Source organism: Vombatus ursinus, unplaced genomic scaffold (assembly GCF_900497805.2).
Source record: "Vombatus ursinus unplaced genomic scaffold, bare-nosed wombat genome assembly UNPS02014798.1, whole genome shotgun sequence".
Classification (NCBI taxonomy): Eukaryota; Metazoa; Chordata; class Mammalia; order Diprotodontia; family Vombatidae; genus Vombatus; species Vombatus ursinus.
In genome coordinates, this window is record NW_020954576.1 from 16,474,777 (window position 1) to 16,498,250 (window position 23,474).

Below are 23,474 nucleotides of genomic sequence, written 5' to 3' on the forward strand. Positions count from 1 at the left end.
CATGCATAATCTGTCTAGGGTCACACAGCTGTAAGTGTCAGAGTAGAGATTTAAACTCAGGTCTTCCTGAATACCCAGTGTCCTATCCATTATGCCATATTGGTATTGGTGTTCAGCCAAGAATCACAAAGCTCAACATTCATTGACCTGTCTGCACTCTGGTCCCAGATCCCTGATGACATACTGCCAAATAGGCCCCAGTTTTATTCCCAACTCCTGAGGCACAGTTGAAACTAAAGTAATTCTGGGTCATTTTAGGGCACTACAGAAAGCTGTACCTAAGTTAACATATCATTCCTCTTTTAAAGCTGAGGCCCCAGTTTCTTGTTGCCAGCAGAGAAAGGGGGATTTTAACTGAACAAAGACTGAGGCTATTAAATACTCAACTGTCTAAGGATATTCTAAACAAATCTTTATTCATGGTGAAGGCACAGCAGTGTAGAATATACACTTACCAGTTCTACTGTAATTTACTATAGAGAGACTAAATTTAATAAATAATTGTCTTCAATCTTTTCTTTCTCTCATCATTAGCTGCGAGGAGTAAGCTTTTATCCTTTTCCAGCTGAAGAATGATCTATATTAATTAATAATGGAGAACTCTGCCTTTTCTTCTCATTCCTACAAACTGGAATGCAGTATATTTGAATACCTTTATCTCTTTACACTTGAAGTATCTTCCTTCCTCTTTCCCTCCTTTTTCTTTCTTTCGTCTTTCCTTCCTTCTTTTCTTCTTCCTTCCTTCCTCCCTCTCTCTCTTACTTTTTCTTCCTTTCTTTCTTTCTTCCTCTTTCTTTCATACCTTTTTAACAGTATTGCATTATGGTTTAAGGCTTTGAAAGGTAGACTCTGAGTCAAGACTATGAGTCACTTTGCTTCCGGTCCTGCCTTTCACACACACACACACACACACACGTATGTATGTATGTAGTATGTACACATGTAGGTATGTATGTGTGTGTGTATCTATATGACCCTGGCCAAGTCACTTAACTTCTCAGTGCTCCAGACAATTCCCTAAGACAATAAATTGAAAAGCATGGGCTAATCTGTAATCTTAGAGGGAATTCCCTCATTGGAAGTTCCCTGTTCCAATGGGATCACAGGTCTGCTTCAGAACAAAATGTGACTGTAGGAAAAGCATCATGGTACAGTAGTTAAAAAGCTTTGAAATCAGAAAAAATTGGATTGAATTCTTGCCTCTGACACATATAACTTTCACCATGAATAAGTCATTCAAAGTCTCGGTGGCCTAAAGAGTTCTCTAAGACTGTGTTATAGGTGACTTGTGGAGATGCATATTGGTAAAGGGAGCTTCCACATAGGTAGCCCCCCATCTTGATAAAACCAGTCCTCTCCCCACCAAAGAAAATGGAGTGCATGCAAATTGAAAAATAATTCTGAAAGGAGTCCTTGGAGGCTTAGTTCTTCAGTTAATGAATAGAACTAAAAATTAGTTAACTGTCCAAACTGATGATAGATTCCACAAATCTATTTAAAACAAGTTCTAGTACAAGGGAATTAATAATATACTCAAGCAATTCTATCTCTTCCCTTCCCACTAGCATTCATCATCTAGGAAGTATTCTGAATTTTTCCTGTGTCATGGATCCTTTTGGCAGTTTGCTGAAGCCTATGGACCCCTTTCCAAAACAATGATTTTTAAAGGCATAAAATAATTTTTAAAATCATAGGATTAAAATGAAACCATTTCCATTAAGATGCAATAATTAAAATATTTTAAAATAATTAAATATTTTAATAATTTTATTTTTAAAAAATAAATAAGGCTAAGAAACCCTGCTCTTGTGGATGCCAGTTTAACTACATATAATCAGACTCTGGCCAACATCTAGGTAAAATTAGTATTTATTATGTAACTATTGCATATCCAGACTGAAATGGAAATATATAATTTAGTGAAGGCCAGAATAGCAGAAGCATTAATATTTCACAGCATGATTTCCTAAAGTGGTTTCTCAGGGTTAGGATGCACCCTTATTATTCAGTACCCCTACCTATTCATCTATTACCTTATCTCTTATCATTTTATAAAAATACCCTTATTGGGAGTGTCCAGTATATATTAAATGTATATTTTTGTGTACTAGATATCTATGTGCATACATTGCCTACATGTATTAACACATATACAGATTATGATTACAATTTCAAAATGTAAATAGTATATTCTCAAGGGTTAGATGAATTGGAAAATTAAATTTCATAGAATCACTGAATGTTAAAAATGGAATAAATCCTAGATTCTAAATTCCATTTAATCAACACCCCCATCATTTTATAGATAAGGAAATTGAAGTATGGAAAAAGAAAGTGAGTTGACTAGTCTCATAATTTGTAAAACTTGGCAAAACTTGGACTTGAAAACAGGCTACTTTGATGGAGAACTACATTTTGATTCACAATAGTGGTACCTGTCTTCTTGATACAATTCTTTAATATCTGGCATTAAATTTATTGATTTTATATGCATACATTCTCTCTAGATCAAGAGGATCTTAATTTGAGGTTTCTAAATGTTCACTATCATTGGACTACATGGGACCTTGGAATTTAGCAATCCAATTTAGAAATTGCTAAAAATTGCTCAAAATCTAGACCATCAGAAGGGGGAATCTGAGGGCACCTAGGACAGGACATCATGAAAGTAATTAGCCTCTTGGTTGACCTCTAGTGCTTTCAAGGGTCACTGAAACCCAATCTAGAGTTTGTTGGGAATCTAAGGTCCAACTAATAAGGATAGCAGACTAGATGGAAGCCTCAAAGAAGCATAGAGAGCTGCTATCAGTACAAACTGTTCAGAGGAAAGTCTTCTGACTTGTGTTTATGTGTGAAAAATTCCATAAATGCACTTTTACCAGTATTTTTTATTCTTTTTTCTTCTTCTTTTTTGGCTTATAGTCATGTATTTGGGGTGATAGCATAGAGTAGGGGTTAGAGGACTTCCCCTGCATTCAGAAAGAACTAGGTTCAAGTACTGCCTCTGATCCATATTCTGTGTAATCATTAACAAATCATTTGACTTCCCATTGCTGCAAACATTTCTCTACAAATATATGATACAGACAACTTACTTTGATGGATGGAGTTTGCACAATAGAAATCACCTATTCTTATGAAATCCCAGGTCTGGACACAAAAAAATCCATATTTTTAAAGCTCCTTTTCTATAACTGTTAGGGTATTCAGATTATTCTCTGTATTACATTTAAGTGTGTATTCCTGTTAATAAATAAACTTTCTCCCTTCAAGCCTTTAATTTTTTAACTTTTTTTTTTACTATTCTAAAAGTTTGTGAATAGAGTCTATAACTGAGTTCTTGCAATTCTGCATTTTGATACTTCTTTTGAAACCTATATTTTATGTAGGTAACCTGAACCCTATAATTTTTTTAACCTAACCCTAGGTCCCAAACAAAACTGAGTTCCCTGGCTTCCCACATGAGAGGTAGATTCAATCCTTCTGATTTCCCTCAAGCTCCCATTATATAGAACTCAACACAACCTGCTTCTAAAATTGAGGGTGATTTCAAGTTCACAATCAAATGAAAAGGTTCACTAACATCCCACAGGTATTTGCATTTAGCCTTTTGGGAAGAAGTTTTGTTTTGTTTTGTTTTCAAGAACAGTCTAATAAGTGGTTAAAAAACAATTTGCTTTGTACTACCTCCAAAAGGAGCAAAAAAATCTGTTTCACTTTAACACCCCAAAGAGTTTGTTCTATTCACATCTATTGTCCAACTAGTATTTGATTTGAAATGTCAATATAGGTAGAGAATTTTTGTGTTGTTCAGACTTCTAATTTTATTAGTAACTATTTCCTTTTGAAACTTTCTCTACCAATGTATATCCAACAACTCTTATTACTTGTGTTCTAATAGAGTTTTTGAGATTCTGGTAAGTCAAGTGACTTGCCTATAGTCACTCAGCAGGTCTATGTTATAGGCAGGACCTGGAGATAGGTTTACCTAGGTCTAAGACAAGCCCCCTAGGTCTAAGACAAGCCCTCTGTCCACAATATCACATTGCCTCATTTATAGTCTAAATACATTCTGAATGAAGGACAAATGTTTTAAAGTTGTGGTACCTAGATGAGGGTTCCAGAAATCTGAGGACCAGATTAGCATAGGGCCAAGCCATTTCAATATGGTACCTTGTACATGGGGCAGGTAGTTTAGGTAAGGACAAGATAGGTGTCTACACCAAAAAAGGGTGCTATGCTCCAATGGTGTCCAGGAAAAAATGTTACACTTGAAGAAGGAAAAGATAGCAAGGAAGGTGCAAAGAGGAATAAAAGGGTTAACTCTCTGGGTTATATGACAAAATGACTGGTTCCTTCTCACAGCCTATGTGGTAGGATGATATTGAGTCATGAAAGTGGGATGATTTCAGTGGGAAACAGTTGGGTAAGAATGCCAATTCCTTTCACAATTCTCCATAATTCTTCATAATTCATAATTGCATTTATCAGTTCATATAATTGCTTTGCTGAATGCAAAGAGTCACCAGTTATGAGGGATATATGAAACGCCAAAGAACTAAGCAGCATAGTGGCCTCCTTGATATTCACTATGAATCTCTTTCCATTTTCTATTTCTGTATCTTCTTTCTGCAGTGGAGAGATTTTCCTTTTGACAGTTCCTCTACCCTGTGTAGAATGTTTTGTCTCTTCACTTAATGTCTCACATAGTAGTTCCCTTCAATACTCTGCTTAAGAACCACATCCTGAGTGAGATTTCCCCAGTTGTTAGTGCTTTCCACACTCCCTCAAATTATATTACATTTACTTTTAAAAAAATACATCTTGTGTTTACTTATCTGTATACATGTCCTCCCTCCTTCCCTCAAAGAGAAACCAAGCTCCTTGAAGGAACTGTTTTTGTTTGTTTGTTTGTTCTAGCAAAATGTCTGGGACATCATAGGTAGATAAATTATTCTTGAATTCAATTGAAATATTAAGTTATTTTCTTTGCTTGTTTATAAGCACAATCTAATTTACACCATTCACGGAGAGGACATGTGACTTTTTTTTTCCTGTCACTGAAACATGAAACCTTGAAAGCTGACAAATACATCTGACATCTACCTTTGAGGCTTCCTGATCCATAGCAAATTTGCTATGGCCTGGTGGAAACCAGGCCAGCTCAGTGAGAGACACTTTAATAACAATTGGTTTGCCAGTTTAAAACTGAAGCCCAAGGTTACAAAAGGAACGAGATTCTGCATCTTTTAATGAAAGATAAAACACAATATAAACATACACAAATTTACAGAGAAGGGTTACCAACTTTAATACATTTGGAGTAAAAGGGTGTTTCTTTTTTAAATATGGTATAAAAATAAACGCAAGAAACATTAACAGAGAATGTACAGACAACAGACAAAGACAGTTTTTTTTCTGACTGGGAATACATAAGCGAAATGAAACTTTCTGTGCTAGTTTATTGTTCAATAAATGTGATGCCATATGCATATTTATTAATATATATTTTTTACAATTCTTTCAGTTTGGGATTTACTGTATTTTTTTTAAATAAACTGTGTGTCTAGTAGAAGCTTTCAAAAAAAAGTTTTCACTGTACTTGAACTTGCAGAAAAGTAATAGATAGATCCAGCTTGATATGAAGGAGGAAGTGAACAGACAAGGTTTGAAATGGAAGCAGTGAGAAGGGATAGAGTCCCTCGGAGTCTGTAATGCTTTAGTGTACACAAAAGAGAACAAATCCAGTCCTTTGCTCATGCAACATCTTGGTCTAATGTCCTCTGATCCAGGGAATTAGTGAGCTACAAAGTGTGTATAATGATTCGAGGCTGGGTCCATGCTACAAGTAGATCCTTTTTAATAGGACTGAACTAGACTGGTTAACCTCTTTGATGTGAGCGATTTCCCCTGAGGAAAAGATAAGAACACAAACAAAGAAACAGAAAACAGAGGCATGATCTCTGAAAACCTGCTCAACAGCAGCCCTCTGGTGTTGGATGTGACATTGTGAAATCATAGGCAATCAATCCAGTACCAGGGTTGAGACAGAGTCCCTAAGGTACACCTTTGCTTAAATTTTTAGCCACTGGACAAAATTTACCCTCCCTCTCTCCCCCTTCCCCATCCCACCAATTGCAAACAGACTGATGGTTTCACAGCACAGATTAGCAAATCATAAACATGTCCATAAACATTCCATTTATGCATAGCAATGATTCAACACCTAAGCCTGATTTTGTCATACCTATTAGTTAAACAATCTAAGATGCAAGACGTTTCAGAGATGACATTTTTCAGAAGGCTGCTCTGTCTTAGGAACCAAGGGATGATGACATGAAAATATTTTTGTTTTTTCCAGGCAACTAAACAAGAATTTGTCAAAATTTGTGTTGGTTGAGACTAATGGATTTAGTATCTGAAAAAAAAGTAGAGCTGAATTTACTGATTTTAAGTGACGGAAACTGAGTTAAGGCTGTGACTATTCCATAAAATGAAGGAGAGAAATGAAGGAATTAACTATTCTTCTACTTTTGGGGAATCTCATCAATTTCTGATCATGTAAGTCTTCATCACTGGAAAGAACAAGAGTGCCTGCCTACGAAGATAATTTTACACCCTCCAGTGATATTTTTTGTTAATTTTTCAGTAGCAGATATGCAGTCTGCAGGCTAATCATTTTTTAAAACCTCATATTACAAAACATTAATATAAAACAGAAAGTCCTCTAGTGTACTCAGATACCTAAATAATTTATGTGATGGAATTTTTGTCTCCTGTAAGGTAGAATCAAGGTTGAAGGCCAAAGCACTGAGAGAAATATTGCATTCTAATCACACAGACAAATTGAGATAGAACTCTTAGGGGCAGTACGTAATGTAATCCCCTACTATGTCCTCACAATGTGATGAGGGAGAGCTGACAGAGGAGGAATCATCACTCAAAGGGCATTATCTTTAGAAGTGAAAACATTTGAGCAAAGTATAAGAACATTCAAGTCAGGCAGTGCCAACAAATATGCCTAACAACAATAACAACCACAGCATGCTGGTATAAGGATTAATTCAGTCTTTTTTGCTAATTTTCATAGCAGTCACTACCAATGGGAGCTCAAATTAACTTTCAGTATGAGAGATGGAAAAAGCCAAAGTATAATAAAGGAAGTTCTACCCTAACATAAGATTTTTTTAGTCATTGTGTGAAATAAGGAAAAGGAAAAAAGGAAGACAAGTTGGAACAATGGGCAACTTGCAAGGCATATGGCCTCAATTGATAAAGGAAGCAGACCCTTCCTGTCACAGGTGCAGTACATCTTCAAGGCACTGAGACCCCCAAAGCTTTCTGCATCTGACTATAGTAGAAAGTTGCTGCTGTTGAGGATGGCAAAAACCAACCTGCTTTTTTTTTTTTTCCTAATTCCAGGCACTGAAACAATCACATAATGCTGGAAGAAATTAAAATAAAACAAAACAAAACACAAAAGCACTTTTCTGCTTCTAGGCTGAAGTTTACCTTTGATAATTTTACGGAGTAATACTGACTACTAGAAGGCTTAGTGATTTTAAGTGTTAACCTTCTAGAATTTAGGAAATGCATCCTCTAAAAAGTGGCCTAAGGAACATAGAGGTTAAATGACTTACCCTGGGTCATACATCTAGTAAGGGTCAGAGGCAAAATTTGAACCCAGGTTTTCCTGACTTGACTCAATAAACTGAGGACCTTCTTTAAGTTCTTTTGATGTTGCATAGATACCAATGGATCATGTAGGCTGATAGCCCAGTAAATACATTTTAAAAAATTGATTCAGCATGGAAACCCAAAGATGCATATGGGTTCATTAAAAAATAAACAAACATGGAGTTGGAATGTGAAAGAATTGATGAACAAGCAAGTTACATATGCTTGCTGTTTTAATCATAGGACTTCCTGAGACAAATGAATGACATTCTATCGACCCGAGAGCACAAATGCTCTTTTAATAGAAAAAGAAATATCTTAATCTCAGTCAGATGTACTCTTTTGAAAACTCTATCTCCATATATCTTAGATATCATAAAAAGCTAAATCCTGTTTTGGGGGAGGAAGGGAAGGGAAAGGAAGGGAAAGGGAGGGAGGGAGGAAGGAAATATTTAGTTTTTTTGGTGTGTGCTTGGCACTATTCTAAGCACTTTATAAATATTATTTTCTTTGTTCCTCACAGCATCCCTGAGAGATGGGTGCTATTTTTATCCTCGTGTTACAGTTGAGGAAACTGAGGCAGATAACAGTTTAGTGACTTATCTAGGATCACACAGTTAGTAAATGATTAGGAACAAATTTGAACTTAGGTATTCCTGACTCCATGTCCATCAGTTATCTGCTGAGCCTCCTAACTGTCTGTAGGAAGAAGAAATATGTGGATGGTCACTCAAGTAGACGGAAATATGAGCTCTGTGTATTTTAGGCTACTCATTTTGTTGAAAAAACTCAAATGAGTATGTGGGGAAGGGCAAATCAGGTATAGTTATAGGTCCAAGAGAAAGTATTTGAATTTCAATTATTTGGTAACAATCATTTGTCAGCAAGGTTTCTTGGAAACTATAAATTTAGCTACTGCCAATAATCTTTTCACAATTTTGCCAAGTTAAAGAATGAGGGGAATTTTTATAGCTAAATTCCAAATTCCTGAGTCCAAGAGCTAACAAGAAAAGTCAATGACTCTCACTAATAGCGGTTTTAACCAAGTGCCTCTCAAAGCAAACTTCTTATAAATAACAGAGATGTTTATGCATAAAATGTATGATTTATACTTATTCTTTCCTAATACTGAAGGCTAAGAGACTTTAATGGAAGTAGAAACCTTCAGAGACAGAGAAAAATAGATATGGAACAAAAGGAAACTCAAAACAATAATAGAAAAAAATCAAGAGACTATCCTCCACAATTGATCCAGAAAAGTTACACAATGACCAATGAATGGACCAGGTATTTGAAAAAGCAGCACAGAACTAATTTAAGGACAAAACAAACCTCAGGCTGTAACCTGGCATCTGACTGAACATAAAACATCATTACCACCTATAAAACAATCAGATAAAGACACACAAGCAAAGTCCTCCAGACCCTCAGTGAAAAACAGCACCACTACCATCCCCTGAATTCAGCAGAGAATGCATGCTATTATTTAATAAAGTTCTCAGCATTCAGATTTTTCTGAACACCTTGCTAAAGGCATTCCTTCTACCTCATTAAAGAATCAATTGCCTGCTAAAATAACCAATTCACCAGCAAATAGTCCAGATGGAAATCTAAGCTTTGGGAAAATACCAACAAGATGATGATGGTGGACAATTATATTGAATCAGATTTTGAGCTGTAACCTCAATGAGCAAAAGAAACATTAGACTCCCTCCTTTCCTGAAGCATTAAATGGGCTCTGTAGGAAGAAGTCAGCGTTCAGGTAATTAGTTAGCCCCATTTGTTGGCTTGTTTAGCTAAATTAATAAGTAAGAGTGTTACCCAGACTGGGAGAGGTAAGCAGAATGAAAGAGATGTTAAGGCATGAAAATAGAGGCACTTAAGGGAATTTATTAAGAAAGCAGTATAGTGTAGGGGAAAGAAACATGATTTGGAGTTAAGAGCCCTAGATTTGAAACCTAGCTCTCCTACTTACTTCCTGTGGACTTTGGGCAAAGTTACTTCCCATCTCTTGGACCTATTAGTAGACTCGAAAAATTTTTGAGGGTAGAGGCAGTTTTGGTTTTGTCTTTTTATGCTTTATGGCTAACATTGTGCCTGGTACATAGTAGGTGCTTAATAAATGCTAATTGAATTGAATTAAATTCCTTTGATCCAGTTTCCTCATCTATAAAAACAAAGGTGTTAAATTAGAGGACTTCTTAAGGTCTCTTTCAGCTTTACATCCTATAAATGTAGTTATTCAGATTTTTTTTAAGTCTTTAGCCATCTCCCAATAGTTGTAACTATCTGTGCAGCTTGCTAAAAGTGTCTTTTAGCTAGTTTTTTTTTTTAAATATCACTCCCTAACTTTCCCCACAGAATGCTGTAGTCTAGTAAGCTGGCTTAGAATGGTCTGTTAGCTCCAGATTGGACATAGGAACAAAGAGGTCCCAAAACTTTTCTTGGTTTTGTCTGAGAGTTGTTCTAGGTTTCTTCTTTAATCACTTAATTACATGTTTTTTGTCACATTGCCATAATATGTTTAAAAAGCACTGAGCATAGGGTCAAACAGAAATCCCAAAGACTGTAACCATTAATGAAATGGTACTGGTCTGGTGATAGAAATCCCCATTGTCTCACCCATCAAAACTCTTGTTTGGTCTTTAGGCCGTCTGTAATATATCCACATTCTAGCCATTATTTTCCACTACCCCACAATAGGATTTCATAGCTTAGTGGGTAGAGTGATGGTCTTGAAGTCATTGAGACCTGAATTTGCAACCTGCCTTTGACCCTGGCCGTATGACGTTGGGCAAATCAATCTCTCTGGGCCTCAGTTTTCTCATCTCTAAAATAGAGTTCAGGACTCTAGTTCCTGATAGGTTGTGGGGAGAAAGAAGGAGGCAAAAGTACTGGAGGTACTGAGCAATCAGTCAAGAAAGAGACCCAGGCATGGATGGACAAGACAGAGACCCAGTTAATGAAACTGTGAAGTTTTCCAAGTTGATACGTTATTCAAAGAATGGCAGTAACTCTCTGTGCTGTAATCACACAGATAGATATGTTGGGTAATTTTTTTTTCACTGTCAATGGAAAGTCGATGAAATAAAAATCTTCATTTATTCATTTGGATTTCTAAACCTGGATTTCCAAAAGTCAGACTTTACCAGAAAAATAATGAACAGTTGAATCATTTTTTACTCCCAAGAAAGAAGCCAATGTAATTTGGGGATTTTTAGTTTCCAGGAATTACTATGGCCCCCTTTGCTTTTCTTGTTCTTTGTTGAAAAATTACAGGCACAATCTAATCTGTTTATTATTTTTGGCAAGTTTTGAGGATATTTAGTCTTTGGCTCAAAAAAAAGGGGGAGAGGCCAAAATAGATGACATAAACAAGATAAACCGAACTTAGCATAATAATCTATGGGGCCTGCCAAACTTTTAAAGAAATGGCTTTGGGAGTGCATATACATATATCAGTTTCTCTATGGTTATGGTTTACCTATTTTCAAAACATGACTCAAAGTACTAATTCAAAACTAAGCATAAATGATAAAGATAGCAAAAAGAAATATGTCATCAGATTTAGAGTTCCCTTTTAGGAAAGAAAGGGTTTTGTGTATCATAAAAATAATACTGATTAACATGTGATATCACAGGCATGGGGGCTTGGAAAAGGTAGCTGACACTAAGAAAGATGACATAGGAATTCCTAACATACATCCTGTAACAACTAGCACAGCTGAGCATATGAAGACATTTAGAATGGAAATCAAATTGGTACAGGGAAGTAATGCTAAAATCGAGGAAGTCAGAGAGATCTGAGTTCAAATTCAGCCTCAGATACTTATGAGCTCTTTGATGCTGGGCAAGTCACTTAATCTTTGTCTGCCTCAGTTTCATCAGCTATAAGAAGGGAATAATAATAGCACCTACCTCACAAGGTTATTGTGAGGATTGAATGAGACAATATATGTAAAGTGCTTAACAGAGTGCCTGGAACATACTGAGCACTTAATAAATGCTTATTCCTTCCCCTTTCCCAAATCCCTATCCACCAAAAATGTTACTAATAATAACTTAGTGTCTGTTAAAAAACAATAATAGAAAAGAGCATGGACATTCTTAGACCAATGAGGAAAATGTAAAGGGCATAAACTAATCTTTTCAATTTCTTTTAATCCCACTTTCTAAATTGTGGGCAATTAGTTAATTTTCACTGTGAAAAGGAAGAGAACTATAGGATAATAGCTTTAAGAAATGGTAGGGTCTAGTGTTTTTTTTTGTTTTATTTTGTTTATTTTTCTTAAGTTATATGAGATGTGAGCATATTTGTAAGCAAAAGCGAAGGACATATTTTCAACTGAAAATTAAGAGACAGGGTGATCAAAGGGAGAAAATTTCTAGATGAGACAGGATGAAATGGGACCAAGAGTACAAACAGAGGCATTGCTAATGAAAAGGAAAAAGCAGGCTTTTCTTTTGAGAAGTAAAGGAATAAAGAATGGGGATAATGTAGAAAATTCTGTAGTCACTGACAAGATATTTGAATGTTTAATTATCACTTTTGTTGAGCTAACCTCACGTTAAGAATGTGCATGGCCTTAGCAGCAGCCAGTCAAAATAAAGTTGTGACCAATGCCGGAACAAATAAGGCAAATTGTGATAATATGACATTAAGAATGGCTTGCTATGGATTAAAAAATGACATTTTTTAGCTTCATTTTGATGCCGTTGTGTGTTGAATTGAAAAACCCTGTGATAGTATTCTTTGTGAAAGAGTGATGTGAACTATAACATGGTTCTGAGCATGTCTTCCAAGTTAGACACCCTGAAATAGTTCACCCTGAAGTGGTGATAGAAGTAATAGAGCTTCCTGGTACAAACTTGTAGTCCCATCCTCCCACCTCTATCCTAGCTTCCCTTTGACTCCTCAGCCAAAAACTTCTTTCCCTGCACACCATTCTCCTATAGATGTTTTCTCCTCTGCTTAGAAGGTAAGCTTCTTGAGGGCGGGGACTGTTTCATTTTTGTCTTTTTGTCCCCGCTTTCTAGTACAGTGGCTGATGCATAGTAGGAGCTTAATATGTGTTTTTCATGCATTCATAGCTGTACTGCGCTATGCTTCTTGAAGAAAAGTGCTACTGTTATTCCGTAACTAGTACCTGTGGCAGTGATGGGCAAATATCCCAAAGTACACCCAGGACCTACCGCAAATTCTTCAAGGAACATCCCAAGGCTTTTGTTGATCCAATGAGGCTACAATGCCAGTAACATATGCTGACACTGTTCAGTCTATAGAATTCCCAAGGCAAGAAAAGATCAAGCTACATCAAAAAATATGGATCTATTGTCTAAGCAAAATTAAACTGTGTATCCACATATGCCAAACACTGGTCATTTGATGACATCCCATAGGAAATACGGCATTGTGTTTTCAAATAAATCATCATCACACCAGTGTCAATTAAACAAGATGAATGTCTATGTAAGTCTACAATAAAATGATAGATGGTTTTGAAATCTCTAACAAAAGAAAGAGAAATAGAAAAAGTTCACTTTTAATCAGTCTCTCAGTATGTATGTATCCTTCTATCTGGGTTTGCCAGTGTTACTTATAGTGAGGAAGCCAATAACCACCTTGAAATTTATTTCCCCTTTAGTTTCTTTGGTATCATAATTAATGCAGCTCACCTATAATCATACCTTCTGCTCTTAGGCAATAAATCCCATGACATTTAATTAGAAAACAGAGGGACACTAAGTGCCCCTTGGGGCCTCCGCATTGTAGATACATAGCTTGCATCAATCACTTCCCTCTCAGTTTTTCATCTGATCACATTTTTTGCTGATCCTTTGTTACATTGGTAAATATGCAACACTCTATGGGCCTACCTTTTGTTATATCTTCATCAGTATCAGCAGTATAAAATATGGCCAGTGATATTTTTTAGGATACTAAACTTTGTCTTTCCTTTCCTGGGGTGGGAACAGATGTTAAAGGAATTTTCTAGCTGCTTTAGCTTTATCATCATAGATCATTAAGCCTGTATTATAGTGTCATAAATTCTGAGCCAGTAGAAGCCTTTAGAGGCCATCAACTCCAATCTCCTCATTTTACTCATGAGAAAACTGAGGCATGAAGAGGTTAAATGACTTGACCAGGATCACATAGCTAGTAGGTAGATGAGGCAGGATTTTTACCTAGGTCTTTCTGATTCCAAGTTCATGATCTGTCCCCTGGTATATGAAATATTGAATAAAATGAAAAGTATTTTAACAAAGAAATTTCAAGATTTCTTTCTTTCCTGATTTTCTAGGTGCATAAAATAGATACTGATCTTACTGGAATGCTTAACACCAATCAAGCCTAGAGGAGATTGCTTTTTTTTTTAGATAAACCAATGGGATTTCAAAGTCTCTAGTCATAATCTAAATTCTTTTTAGTCAGGGCCAGAATGAATTCACTCCAATCAACTAACCAATCAATAGGCATTATTAAGCACCTACTACATAACAGAAACTGTACTAGGTGCTGGGAATATAAAAACAAAAATGAAAATATGCCCTTGCCCTCTAGGAATTTATACATCTTGGAAAAACAAAAACAACAAATTAATTTATATAGCTTTTAAGGTTTACAAAGCACTTTAGAAATATTATCTTCATTTTATCCTCACAATAACTTGGGGAGGAGGTATTATTATTATCCTATTTTACAAATGAGGAAACTGAGTCAGAGGCTGAGTAACTTGCCTTGGGTCACATTCTTTACATTGTACTACCTACCTGTCCAAAGATGTGTACTAAATAAATATATGATCTATGTAAATATATGTCATATGTATATTACAAAGTAATGCTGAGAGAGAAATCAATAGGAGCTTAGGTAGATTAGTAAAGAATTCATATGATGGTGTTTGAGCTGAATCTTGATGGAAAGAAAGGATTCCAATAGACTGAGGTGAAGAAGGAGTTCATCCCAAGCCTACGAGACAACTGAGCAAATTCATGGCATTGGGAGATGAAGTGTGGGGTATGAGAAATAATAAGAGTAACAGCTTGGCTATACTGTATAGCATGGGAAGGTGAGTAATGTTTTTTGAGGCTGGGAAGATAATTTGGGGCCAGCTTGTGATGAGTCTTAAATACCAAACAAGGGAGTTTATATTTTATTTTAGTGGCAATAGGGACCTAAGGAATGAATGAAGGAACGAAAAACATTTATCATAGGCTTGATAAGTGTCAAGTACTGTACTGAGTGTGGGGGATACAAATGGATAAACCAAGAAGATCCTTCTCCCAGGAAACATACATTATAATGGAGGAGACGATATTTATAATTGAGTAGTAGCCAGCGAAAGGAGTTATGGTCTGAGAAGTCACAAATAAAAGAGGATGAGTGAACCCAAAGTACAGGTAATTGAAATACCCTTTCAAGAGGCAACGATAAGCATTGTTGATTTTCATTACAGGAGTAACAAGTTGGTTTGTGCTGATATAGAAAAATCACTTTGATTCTTTAATGTACAGGGTGGATTGGAGAAGAAAGAGACAAAGTAGTTAACTAAAAGGAAGGGGAAGCAATTGCAATAGTTGGTGGAGTGAAGAAGGATACATTAGTATACAAACTTACGCCAAATGACAATCTCTCAAGAAATGAGGAAATGCACTATCTTTCTTCCATTGGAGATGTGGGATTCTTTGGGTGTGGTATCTTTGTCAATTGTTTTTGCTTAACTGTTTTTCTTTCTTACAAGGAAATGATCACTGGTGGGGGAAGGGGAAATGCTATATCCAGAAATGGAAGCAAGGAAGGAGGAAGAGATGGAGGGAAGGAAGGAAGGAGGGAAGGGAGGGAGGAAGCAAAGAAAGGAGGGAAAAGGAAGAAAACTGTCACTTTTCTTAACTTGGTACTTACCTCCTCTCCCTTTGATTAGTACAGCATATAGTAGGCACTTAATAAAAACTTGTTGAATTAGAATTTGTACATAGAGAAATAGAAATCAAGGCTCAGAATAATATGTGCCCTAGATTGTTTTCAGGAGACAGCTTCTCTGACAAAATAACTTATATTTATACAAAGCATATCTGCAAGATGTGAAAACATTAATGTCTCTATTTTTAAAAGAAGGAAACTAAAGTTCAAAAGGGTTAAGAGACTTGTTCAATGTCATGAGGGTAGGAAGAAGCTGGGTGGCTGTAAGGGTCAGAAAAAGAGAAATGAGAAATTTGGAAGAGGTAAGGGATTTTGAGAAAATATAATAAGTTTTGTTTGGAACAGATTATATTTAAGATGACTTTGGGATATCCTGGTATAGTTTTTGTCCAGGAGATTAGGGCTGGTGCTGGATATATTGATTTGGGAATCATCTCTAGTCAGTCAGTCAATAAAAATTTCTTAAGCACCTACTGGGTGCCAGGCACTGTGCTAAACACTGGGGATATAAAAAGAGCCAAGTGAAGGAACTCACAGTCTATTGGAAAGAGATTATGTTTCTACTCATGGGAGCTATTGAGAGGATGAAAGAAAAGAATATATATTGATAGAAAAGTAGAGGGACAGAGCCTTTGTGAATTTCCACGCTTCTATGTTTATCTTCTACCTTTTTTATTTTCTTTTATAAATAATGTTTTATTTTGTGCTTGTTTGTTTGTTTGACTGGACTTGTGATTTAATTAGTCAAGGGTTCTATATTTTCTCTGCAACTTAGTCTTAAAAAGTTGTCTAGGGCAATGAAAAACTAACTTGAACCAGAGTTACACACCTAGCCTGTTCAGAGAAAAGAATCAGGACTTATATCTAGATCTTCCTGAATCATAGGCCAAATCTCTATCCACTATGCAATGCTAACTGTGTTTTATGTCATAATATCTCATATCAATATCATATTATCACATTATATTATCAGGCTTTTAATGAAAAAAATTGCTATATACTATACACATAGTACAATTATTAACTTTAAAAGCAAATCATGATGATAGAAGGCAAAAAAAAAAGGAAAGGAAAGCAATAGAAAGAGGAGGACTGTTGGAGAGAAGGAATACTGAGTTGATGAAATCAAAAGGAACTTCTGCAGGGACAGCTGTTATTATTTTTTTCAATGATTTGTGACATACATCTTTCACCCTGTAGATTTTTCTCCTGGAAATAATTAATTTGTATGTTGTAGGCTGAAGAGTCATTCTTAAAACCCCCAAAAAAGTACTGAATTCTTTAATAACCAGTTGAGGAAAATGGAAAATCATGGTAGTATTCTCCTGTCATCCTGAAAGTGTCCTGTGTACTTTCATTAGAGCAAAGTGTACACAGGAAAGCATTATAGGTTTAACCCCATAGACTTGTAGAAGGTATACAATGTACCAAAAATTTCTTTAGTCTTCTGAGTAGAAAAGCATTAATCTTCAACAACGAAAGACCACTGACATAATAATTGGTTATGTTAATAATCAGTTGGCTAATTTAAATAAAATTAACCAACGTGTTAGTTAGGTGGGATGTGAAAGATAATGATTCCCCTTTTCTTCTATGCCTGTTTTAATCTTTTCTTCATTCTTTTTTTTTATTTTAATTTTTATTTTTTTGACTAGGCAATGGGGTTAAGTGACTTGCCCAGGGTCACACAGCTAGCAAGTATTATGTGTCTGAGATCGAATTTGAACTCAGGTCCTCCTGAAGCCAGGGCCAGTGCTCTATCCACTGTGCCACCTAGCTGCCCCTATTTTCTTCATTCTTAACCTCAAATCCCAACCATCCACTTCTTGGTAAGGGCAAACTACTATGAAACATTCCATTCCTCCCCTCATTTGTTACCTATTTTCTTCCAAAATCTAAAATGAAGAGTGACATGGGTAAGAGTGGGGGAGCATGGTTAGGTCTGGGCATTGCATATGTGTTGCAGAGAGATGGCGTAGGAACCATTGTAATGCTTTTTTTTTTCCTTTTCTCCTCACCTCAAGATCTATTGTGATTTTCGATTACCCAGAGTAGGTGTTTTGATCACAATCTCAAAGACAAAGTTTGAAGGTCATTAGATCAGAAAATGTTTGATATGAAACAGTCTTCTTGGACAACACACAAATCACAGTGCAACATGCCATGGCCACATCATCAAGCAAAAACTTGGGGTTTTTGTTTCAAATAGCATTGACTGCTTTGTTTTCAGTCTCTACATCTTCCCCTCAACTTGGAGTACTTTTCCTATTCATGACTTACAATCAGATTTTGACCTGAGAGTAATAAAAATCTAGGCCTGAGTCAAGATTCCTGTCGGAAGATCTTGAAGTTTAAATTGTATCAGAGTACAGGTTATACTCGAATATCTCAGGTCTTAGGCCTTTTGCTTCTCTTAATCATGTCTTACATACTCTAACAACTTACCATTTTAAAGTCTTTTAGATATTTTGAACACTGGGGACATAGCCAGTAATTCACAAAGGCAATCTGTTCCCACTCCACCCGCCCCCAACTCCTATTCTCATCCAAGGTAACTAAAAACAAAAACCATGATCTTTGCTGAAGCTGATCAACTTCCATTTCAACACACACAGAGAGCTCCATTGAACTGGTCATCACAGCAAAAGCCACGACAAGCACACAGCAGCATGGAACTAACTGCACAACTCAACAGACAATGCAGACGAACTTGAGTATAAACCAAGATTGTTCTACCTCTTTTCATAACAGGTTAGTGCTGGCCCTCAGTGTTGGTGTACAGTTTTTATGGCATGGGAAAATAGGGATGTTTCTGCCCTATAAAAATAAATGTGTTGAATGCTTTAGTTTGAGCTTACATCAGGTCAGAAAGATCCAAAAAGAATCCTGAAAACAAGGACATCACCAAAACACCTGGGAGAGAATAGGAAAGTGTTGGCAGGAAAGTCACTGATTTCCTGTGTGCTTTGATGCAATATTTTCCAACATCTTTCTGTGAATAAAGAATAGAGGAATCATAATGATGGGACATTTTAAGGGCTTGTATCCTGCTACCAAACAGCATTCATATGAAGCTTTTCCATAAGCCATTCAAAAGGTCATTCTTCCCACAAATGACAAATGTGAAAGATATAAGGAAACCAGACTTTTCTCATTTGTCTGAGTCTCAGAAAGACCAATATGAGGGGAAAACAGGATAGAAACATGTTCTCTTTAGAAGGGAGTTGTAGACATAACTATGAGGAAAAACGTAAAGGAGGCCCTCCTAGGTCTTTCCAATATTTGTTTAAAAAAGAAAGAAAAAGTTGATATTCTTCCTTTTTAATGACCTATTTCATGCTTCTTTAAGCATCCAAAGCCAAAACACACTGTCTGCCTTTTGTAGCATCTTGTCCCCACCAGGCAATGGGAGATGGAACAGAAAAGGAAGCTTAGAGGGAAGCATGAAATCCTGAATTTGTGTAACCGTAACACATTCATCTGCTGTGACATCAATAGAGCAAAGGTGAGGGGTGAAGCTGGGAGTGGAGGCTACTTCATTGGACTTAGTCATCTTTAATCTGTCAGGATAAAACACTTACCACATATGCGCAAGTTTCTCAAAAGATGTTCTGCGATCCATTGAGTTGCCCAACTTACTTGGGATGTGGGAGGGGTAGATGGGAAGAGGGAAAGAGAGAAAGGCCCATAAAAGAAAGAAAGCAAAAAGAAAAAGAAAGAAAAGAAAAGAAAAAGAACAGAGCAGAAAAAAAAGGATGATGAAATGCAAGGCTGCGACATAAATGCCATGTAAGAAATCAAGAGGGTGCTAGTAGAGAGTCACTAATGAAATACTTTTTATTCATTGTTTTTCTGTAACACATCATTTAAAAAGAAAGAGATTTTGTCACATGCATTAAATTGGTGTGATTAACGTAAAATCAGAATAGCCAAAAATGAAGTCAGTGTCTGATGCCACTACACTGTCATTCTCATGGCCTATGGACTTTTGGACTATGGTAAGCAGCTGTCTAGAAGTGTTCAATGCTTTGCTGTCAAGACTATCTCTGATGGTCATCTATGGTATTTACATATGGAATTTGTTCTCAGTTGTACAAGTAGACTGGCTTTAGATGACCTCATAGAAAATATTATCTTCATGTCAGATGGTACAAGATTTCAGAATCTCCTCTTTAATATTTAAAAACTGAAAGGTGGTATGATATTCCTAGTCCAACCCAGAACCTGGACTAATTTTTCCATTGATTTAAAGAGAGCTGTTGGCATTAGGACTTAATACCTGACTTGAATAATTCTAAGGTGGTTTAATTCACCTTTGCTCACTATGTACGTGTCTCACTGCTAGTATATTTATACTCTTTCAGACATTGTAAACACTTGGGGCATAGTAGTAACTGAACTGGGCAAAAATCTGACCAAAAATATTTCATAAGAAGGGTTGCTAAATTTGAGGTGACAATAAATGGGGGAAACCTCCCAGTCCATTTTAAGTAACATGATCTGTGCCCAAAGAAATAATGTACCAGTTTAATGAAAGAAAGAGCCTTTCAAAGGAAGACATCAAAATAATTATTTTTTTCTCTCTCTGATAAGCAGCTCTTCATTTTTTTCCTTAAATTATATAGAGGATTCACATAAAATAAAGAAAATTATAATAAAATTTGGAATGTATGAATACATGCAGCAAAGGAAAGAAAAGAAAAGGAAGGAAAACTCATTTGACACTGGAAAAATGGAAAAGGCTTTCTTGGCCAGGAGCCTGTCTACCTACCAGACATCTAGCAGCTTGGCCCCTGCAGACGAGACTGAACTAATTATTACTAAAAGCTATGGAAATAAAAAAAAAAAAGGTAAGAAAGACCAATACCTTTTTCTTTGCCTGTAGCAGCTCCTGGTAGGCACTGGATCGTATGAAACGTGGGTAGGAATCACTTTTCATCAATTTGTAAATGTGCTCCTAAAAGGAAAGAATAGCTTAGATGCTATTTTTATGGATGTTTTAGAAAATCTAAAATGAGGAGAGTAAAGAAGAATACCACCACATGTCATCTAGGCACTAGGAGGAAGGATGGGACAGATCTGATGTGGACTAGATATAATAACAATAAAAATAATATCAATGGAAATTATAATGAAGATAATGATAAAATTCCTTATATTTCTAGTATGTCATAGTATTTTACATATAGTATCTTATCAATGAATTATTTTATGAAATGGCCCAAGTAGATATGGAGAATGTATACTTGATCTAGTCATTTCCAGAATAGAATGTAGTGCAAGGGATCTGATATAACAGTTTTGATGCCAATTATTTTGTGACAAATAATTCTAAAGATAAACCTAGTTGTCTGATGTGCCAAAATATCAGAGTTTAAGAAATCATGCAGATCATGTGCATCCAATTTGAATAACTCTGGTGCTAAGATTTACTCTGGATTCCAGAACATCTAGTTTGTTGCTATCTACATTGCTCAGTAGAATGGAAGCTCCTTGAGGACAGGGGTCTATTTTGTCTTCTTTTATTCCCAATATCTAATACAATGCCTTATATAAAGCAGGCACTTAATTAGTTCTCATTGGATTGAACAGACTAAATTACCTGGAAAATTGTTGTTTAGGATGCCTTGTCCCAGAGGTGAATCCCCAGACCTATTCTGAAGATTTTTCAGCTAAACCTTCACCTTTTTTTTTGTTCTGTAGATCCCAGGACTTTACAAATTCTGATTACAAGGAAGGAAGCATTAAAGGAAGAAGAAAAGAAGGAAGGAAGGAAAGAAGGAAGGATGAATGACAAGAAGTGAGGGAGAGAGGGGCAGAACCAAGATGGTGGAATAAAAGCAGTGACTTGCTTGAGCTCTCCACCAAACCCCTCCAAATACCTGTATAAAATGGTTCTAAACAAATTCTAAAGCAGCAGAACCCACAAAAAGATGGTTGATATGAAAGGTGTATTGCGCGAGGCTGGGAGAAGAGTGCAGTTTGGCGTGGGCGCACAGGCAAGGCAGGCCTCAGTGAACCTGGAGGAGACCTCAGAGGACTAAATCACTGGCAGCTGTGGTGGTTTCCAGACTTTTCAATCCACTAACACCAAAGACACCTTAGAAAGTCAGTGGGAAAAGTCTGTGTCTGCAGTAAGAGACAGAAGCGTGGTCCCAGCCCTAGTCCCTGAGCTTGGCCTGGAGCGGCGGCTGCTTCTGGAGCTTCTGGCCCACAGACTGAGGGGAATCAAGTGGCTGACCAGAGGGGAATTGCAGGGATCTCTCTGCTGGTGCAGGATTCTCTTGCTTTGCCCATGGTTAGATCTGGGTCACAGTTCTGGGTGGTGATCCTGGGGCAAGGTGTAGTGCTGCCATGGTGGAGTTTGTAGTGGTGGTGGAGAGGAAATTCTCCTCACAGTTCCAAGGCAGAAAAGAGTGCTTGTGGTCACTCATAGACCAGAGCACAGGCCAGAAAAGGAATAAACACCTCGCCCCTTAATCATATTACCTTAGAGGAACTGAAAATTTACAGATCCCTAGAAGTATCTCTGAAAACAGCTACACAGAACTCCTGAAGCTTGGGACAGTACATTCTCCACACTGGAAGCAGACCCCTACCTTAACAAAGAGTTTAAAACTCAAGTAATTGGCTGGGATCACGAATAAACAAAGGTCCAAAAAAAGTCAGACCATAGCATCTTTCTTTGGTAACAAAGAAGATCAAAACATTCAACCAGAAGAAGACCACAAAGTCAAAGCTCCCACATCCAAAGCCTCCAAGAAAAACATGAATCAGTCCCAGGCCATGGAAGAGCTCAAAAAGGATTTTGAGAAACAAGTAAGAGAAGTAGAGGAAAAACTTGGAAGAGAAATGAGAGTGATGCAAGAAAATCATGAAAAACAAGTCAAGAGCTTGCTAAAGGAGACCCAAAAAAATACTGAAGAAAATAACACCTTAAAAAATAGCCTAACCCAAATGGCAAAAGAGGTCCAAAAAAGCCAATGAGGAGAAGAATGCCCTAAAAAGCAGAATTGGCCAAATGGAAAAGGAAGTCCAAAAGATTACTGAAGAAATTACTTCCTTAAAAATTAGAATGGAGCAATTGGAAGCTAGTGACTTTATGAGAAATCAAGATACTGTAAAATAAATACAAAAGAATGAAAAAATAGAAAACGATGTGAAATACCTCATTGGAAAAATAACTGACCTGGAAAATAGATCCAGGAGAGAGAATTTAAAAATTATTGAACTGAAATCCTATTTCTTCTGTTCTCACTTTTGACCCTGTCTCTCCTCAGAAGTGTTTGCTTCTGATTGTCCCCTCCCCCAATCTGTCCTCCTGAAATCCTATCTGAAATCCATGATCAAAAAAAAAGCCTAGACATCATCTTTCAAGAAATTATCAAGGAAAAGTGCCCCAATATTTTAGAACCAGAGGGCAAAATAGAAATGGAAAGAATCCACCAATCACCTCCTGAAAGAGACCGCAAAGGAAAACTCCTAAGAATATTGTAGGCAAATTCCAGAGTTTCCAGGTCAAGGAGAAAGTATTGTGAGCAACCAGAAAGAAACAATTCAATTATTGTGGAAACACAATCAGGATAACACAAGATTTAGCAGCTTCTACGTTAAGGGATCGGAGGGCATGGAATATAATATTCTGGAGGGCAAAGGACATAGGATTACAACCAAGAATCACCTACCCAGCAAAACTGAGTATAATCCTTCAGGGGAAAAAATGGTTATTCAGTGAAATAGGAGACTTTCAAGCATTCTTGATGAAAAGACCAGAGCTGAATAGAAAATTTGATTTTCAAATACAAGACTCAAGCGGAACATGAACAGGTAAACAGGAAAGAGAAATCATAAGAGACTTATTAAGGTTGAACTGTTT

The 23,474-nt window shown here is 36.6% G+C and overlaps 1 protein-coding gene across 1 annotated transcript in view; it reads right to left on the reverse strand.

Moving 5' to 3' along the window:
* Nucleotides 1-18,363: 18,363 nt before the first annotated feature.
* LOC114049853 (regulator of G-protein signaling 7-like) overlaps nucleotides 18,364-23,474 on the reverse strand; it is a 633,475-nt gene continuing 628,364 nt past the window's right edge. The window contains exons 16-18 of the mRNA XM_027871288.1: nucleotides 20,466-20,555; nucleotides 19,180-19,232; nucleotides 18,364-18,415 (exon numbers count right to left, since the gene is read on the reverse strand). Coding sequence (XP_027727089.1) covers nucleotides 18,364-18,415; nucleotides 19,180-19,232; nucleotides 20,466-20,555 — 195 coding nt within the window. The remainder of the gene's footprint in view (nucleotides 18,416-19,179; nucleotides 19,233-20,465; nucleotides 20,556-23,474) is intronic.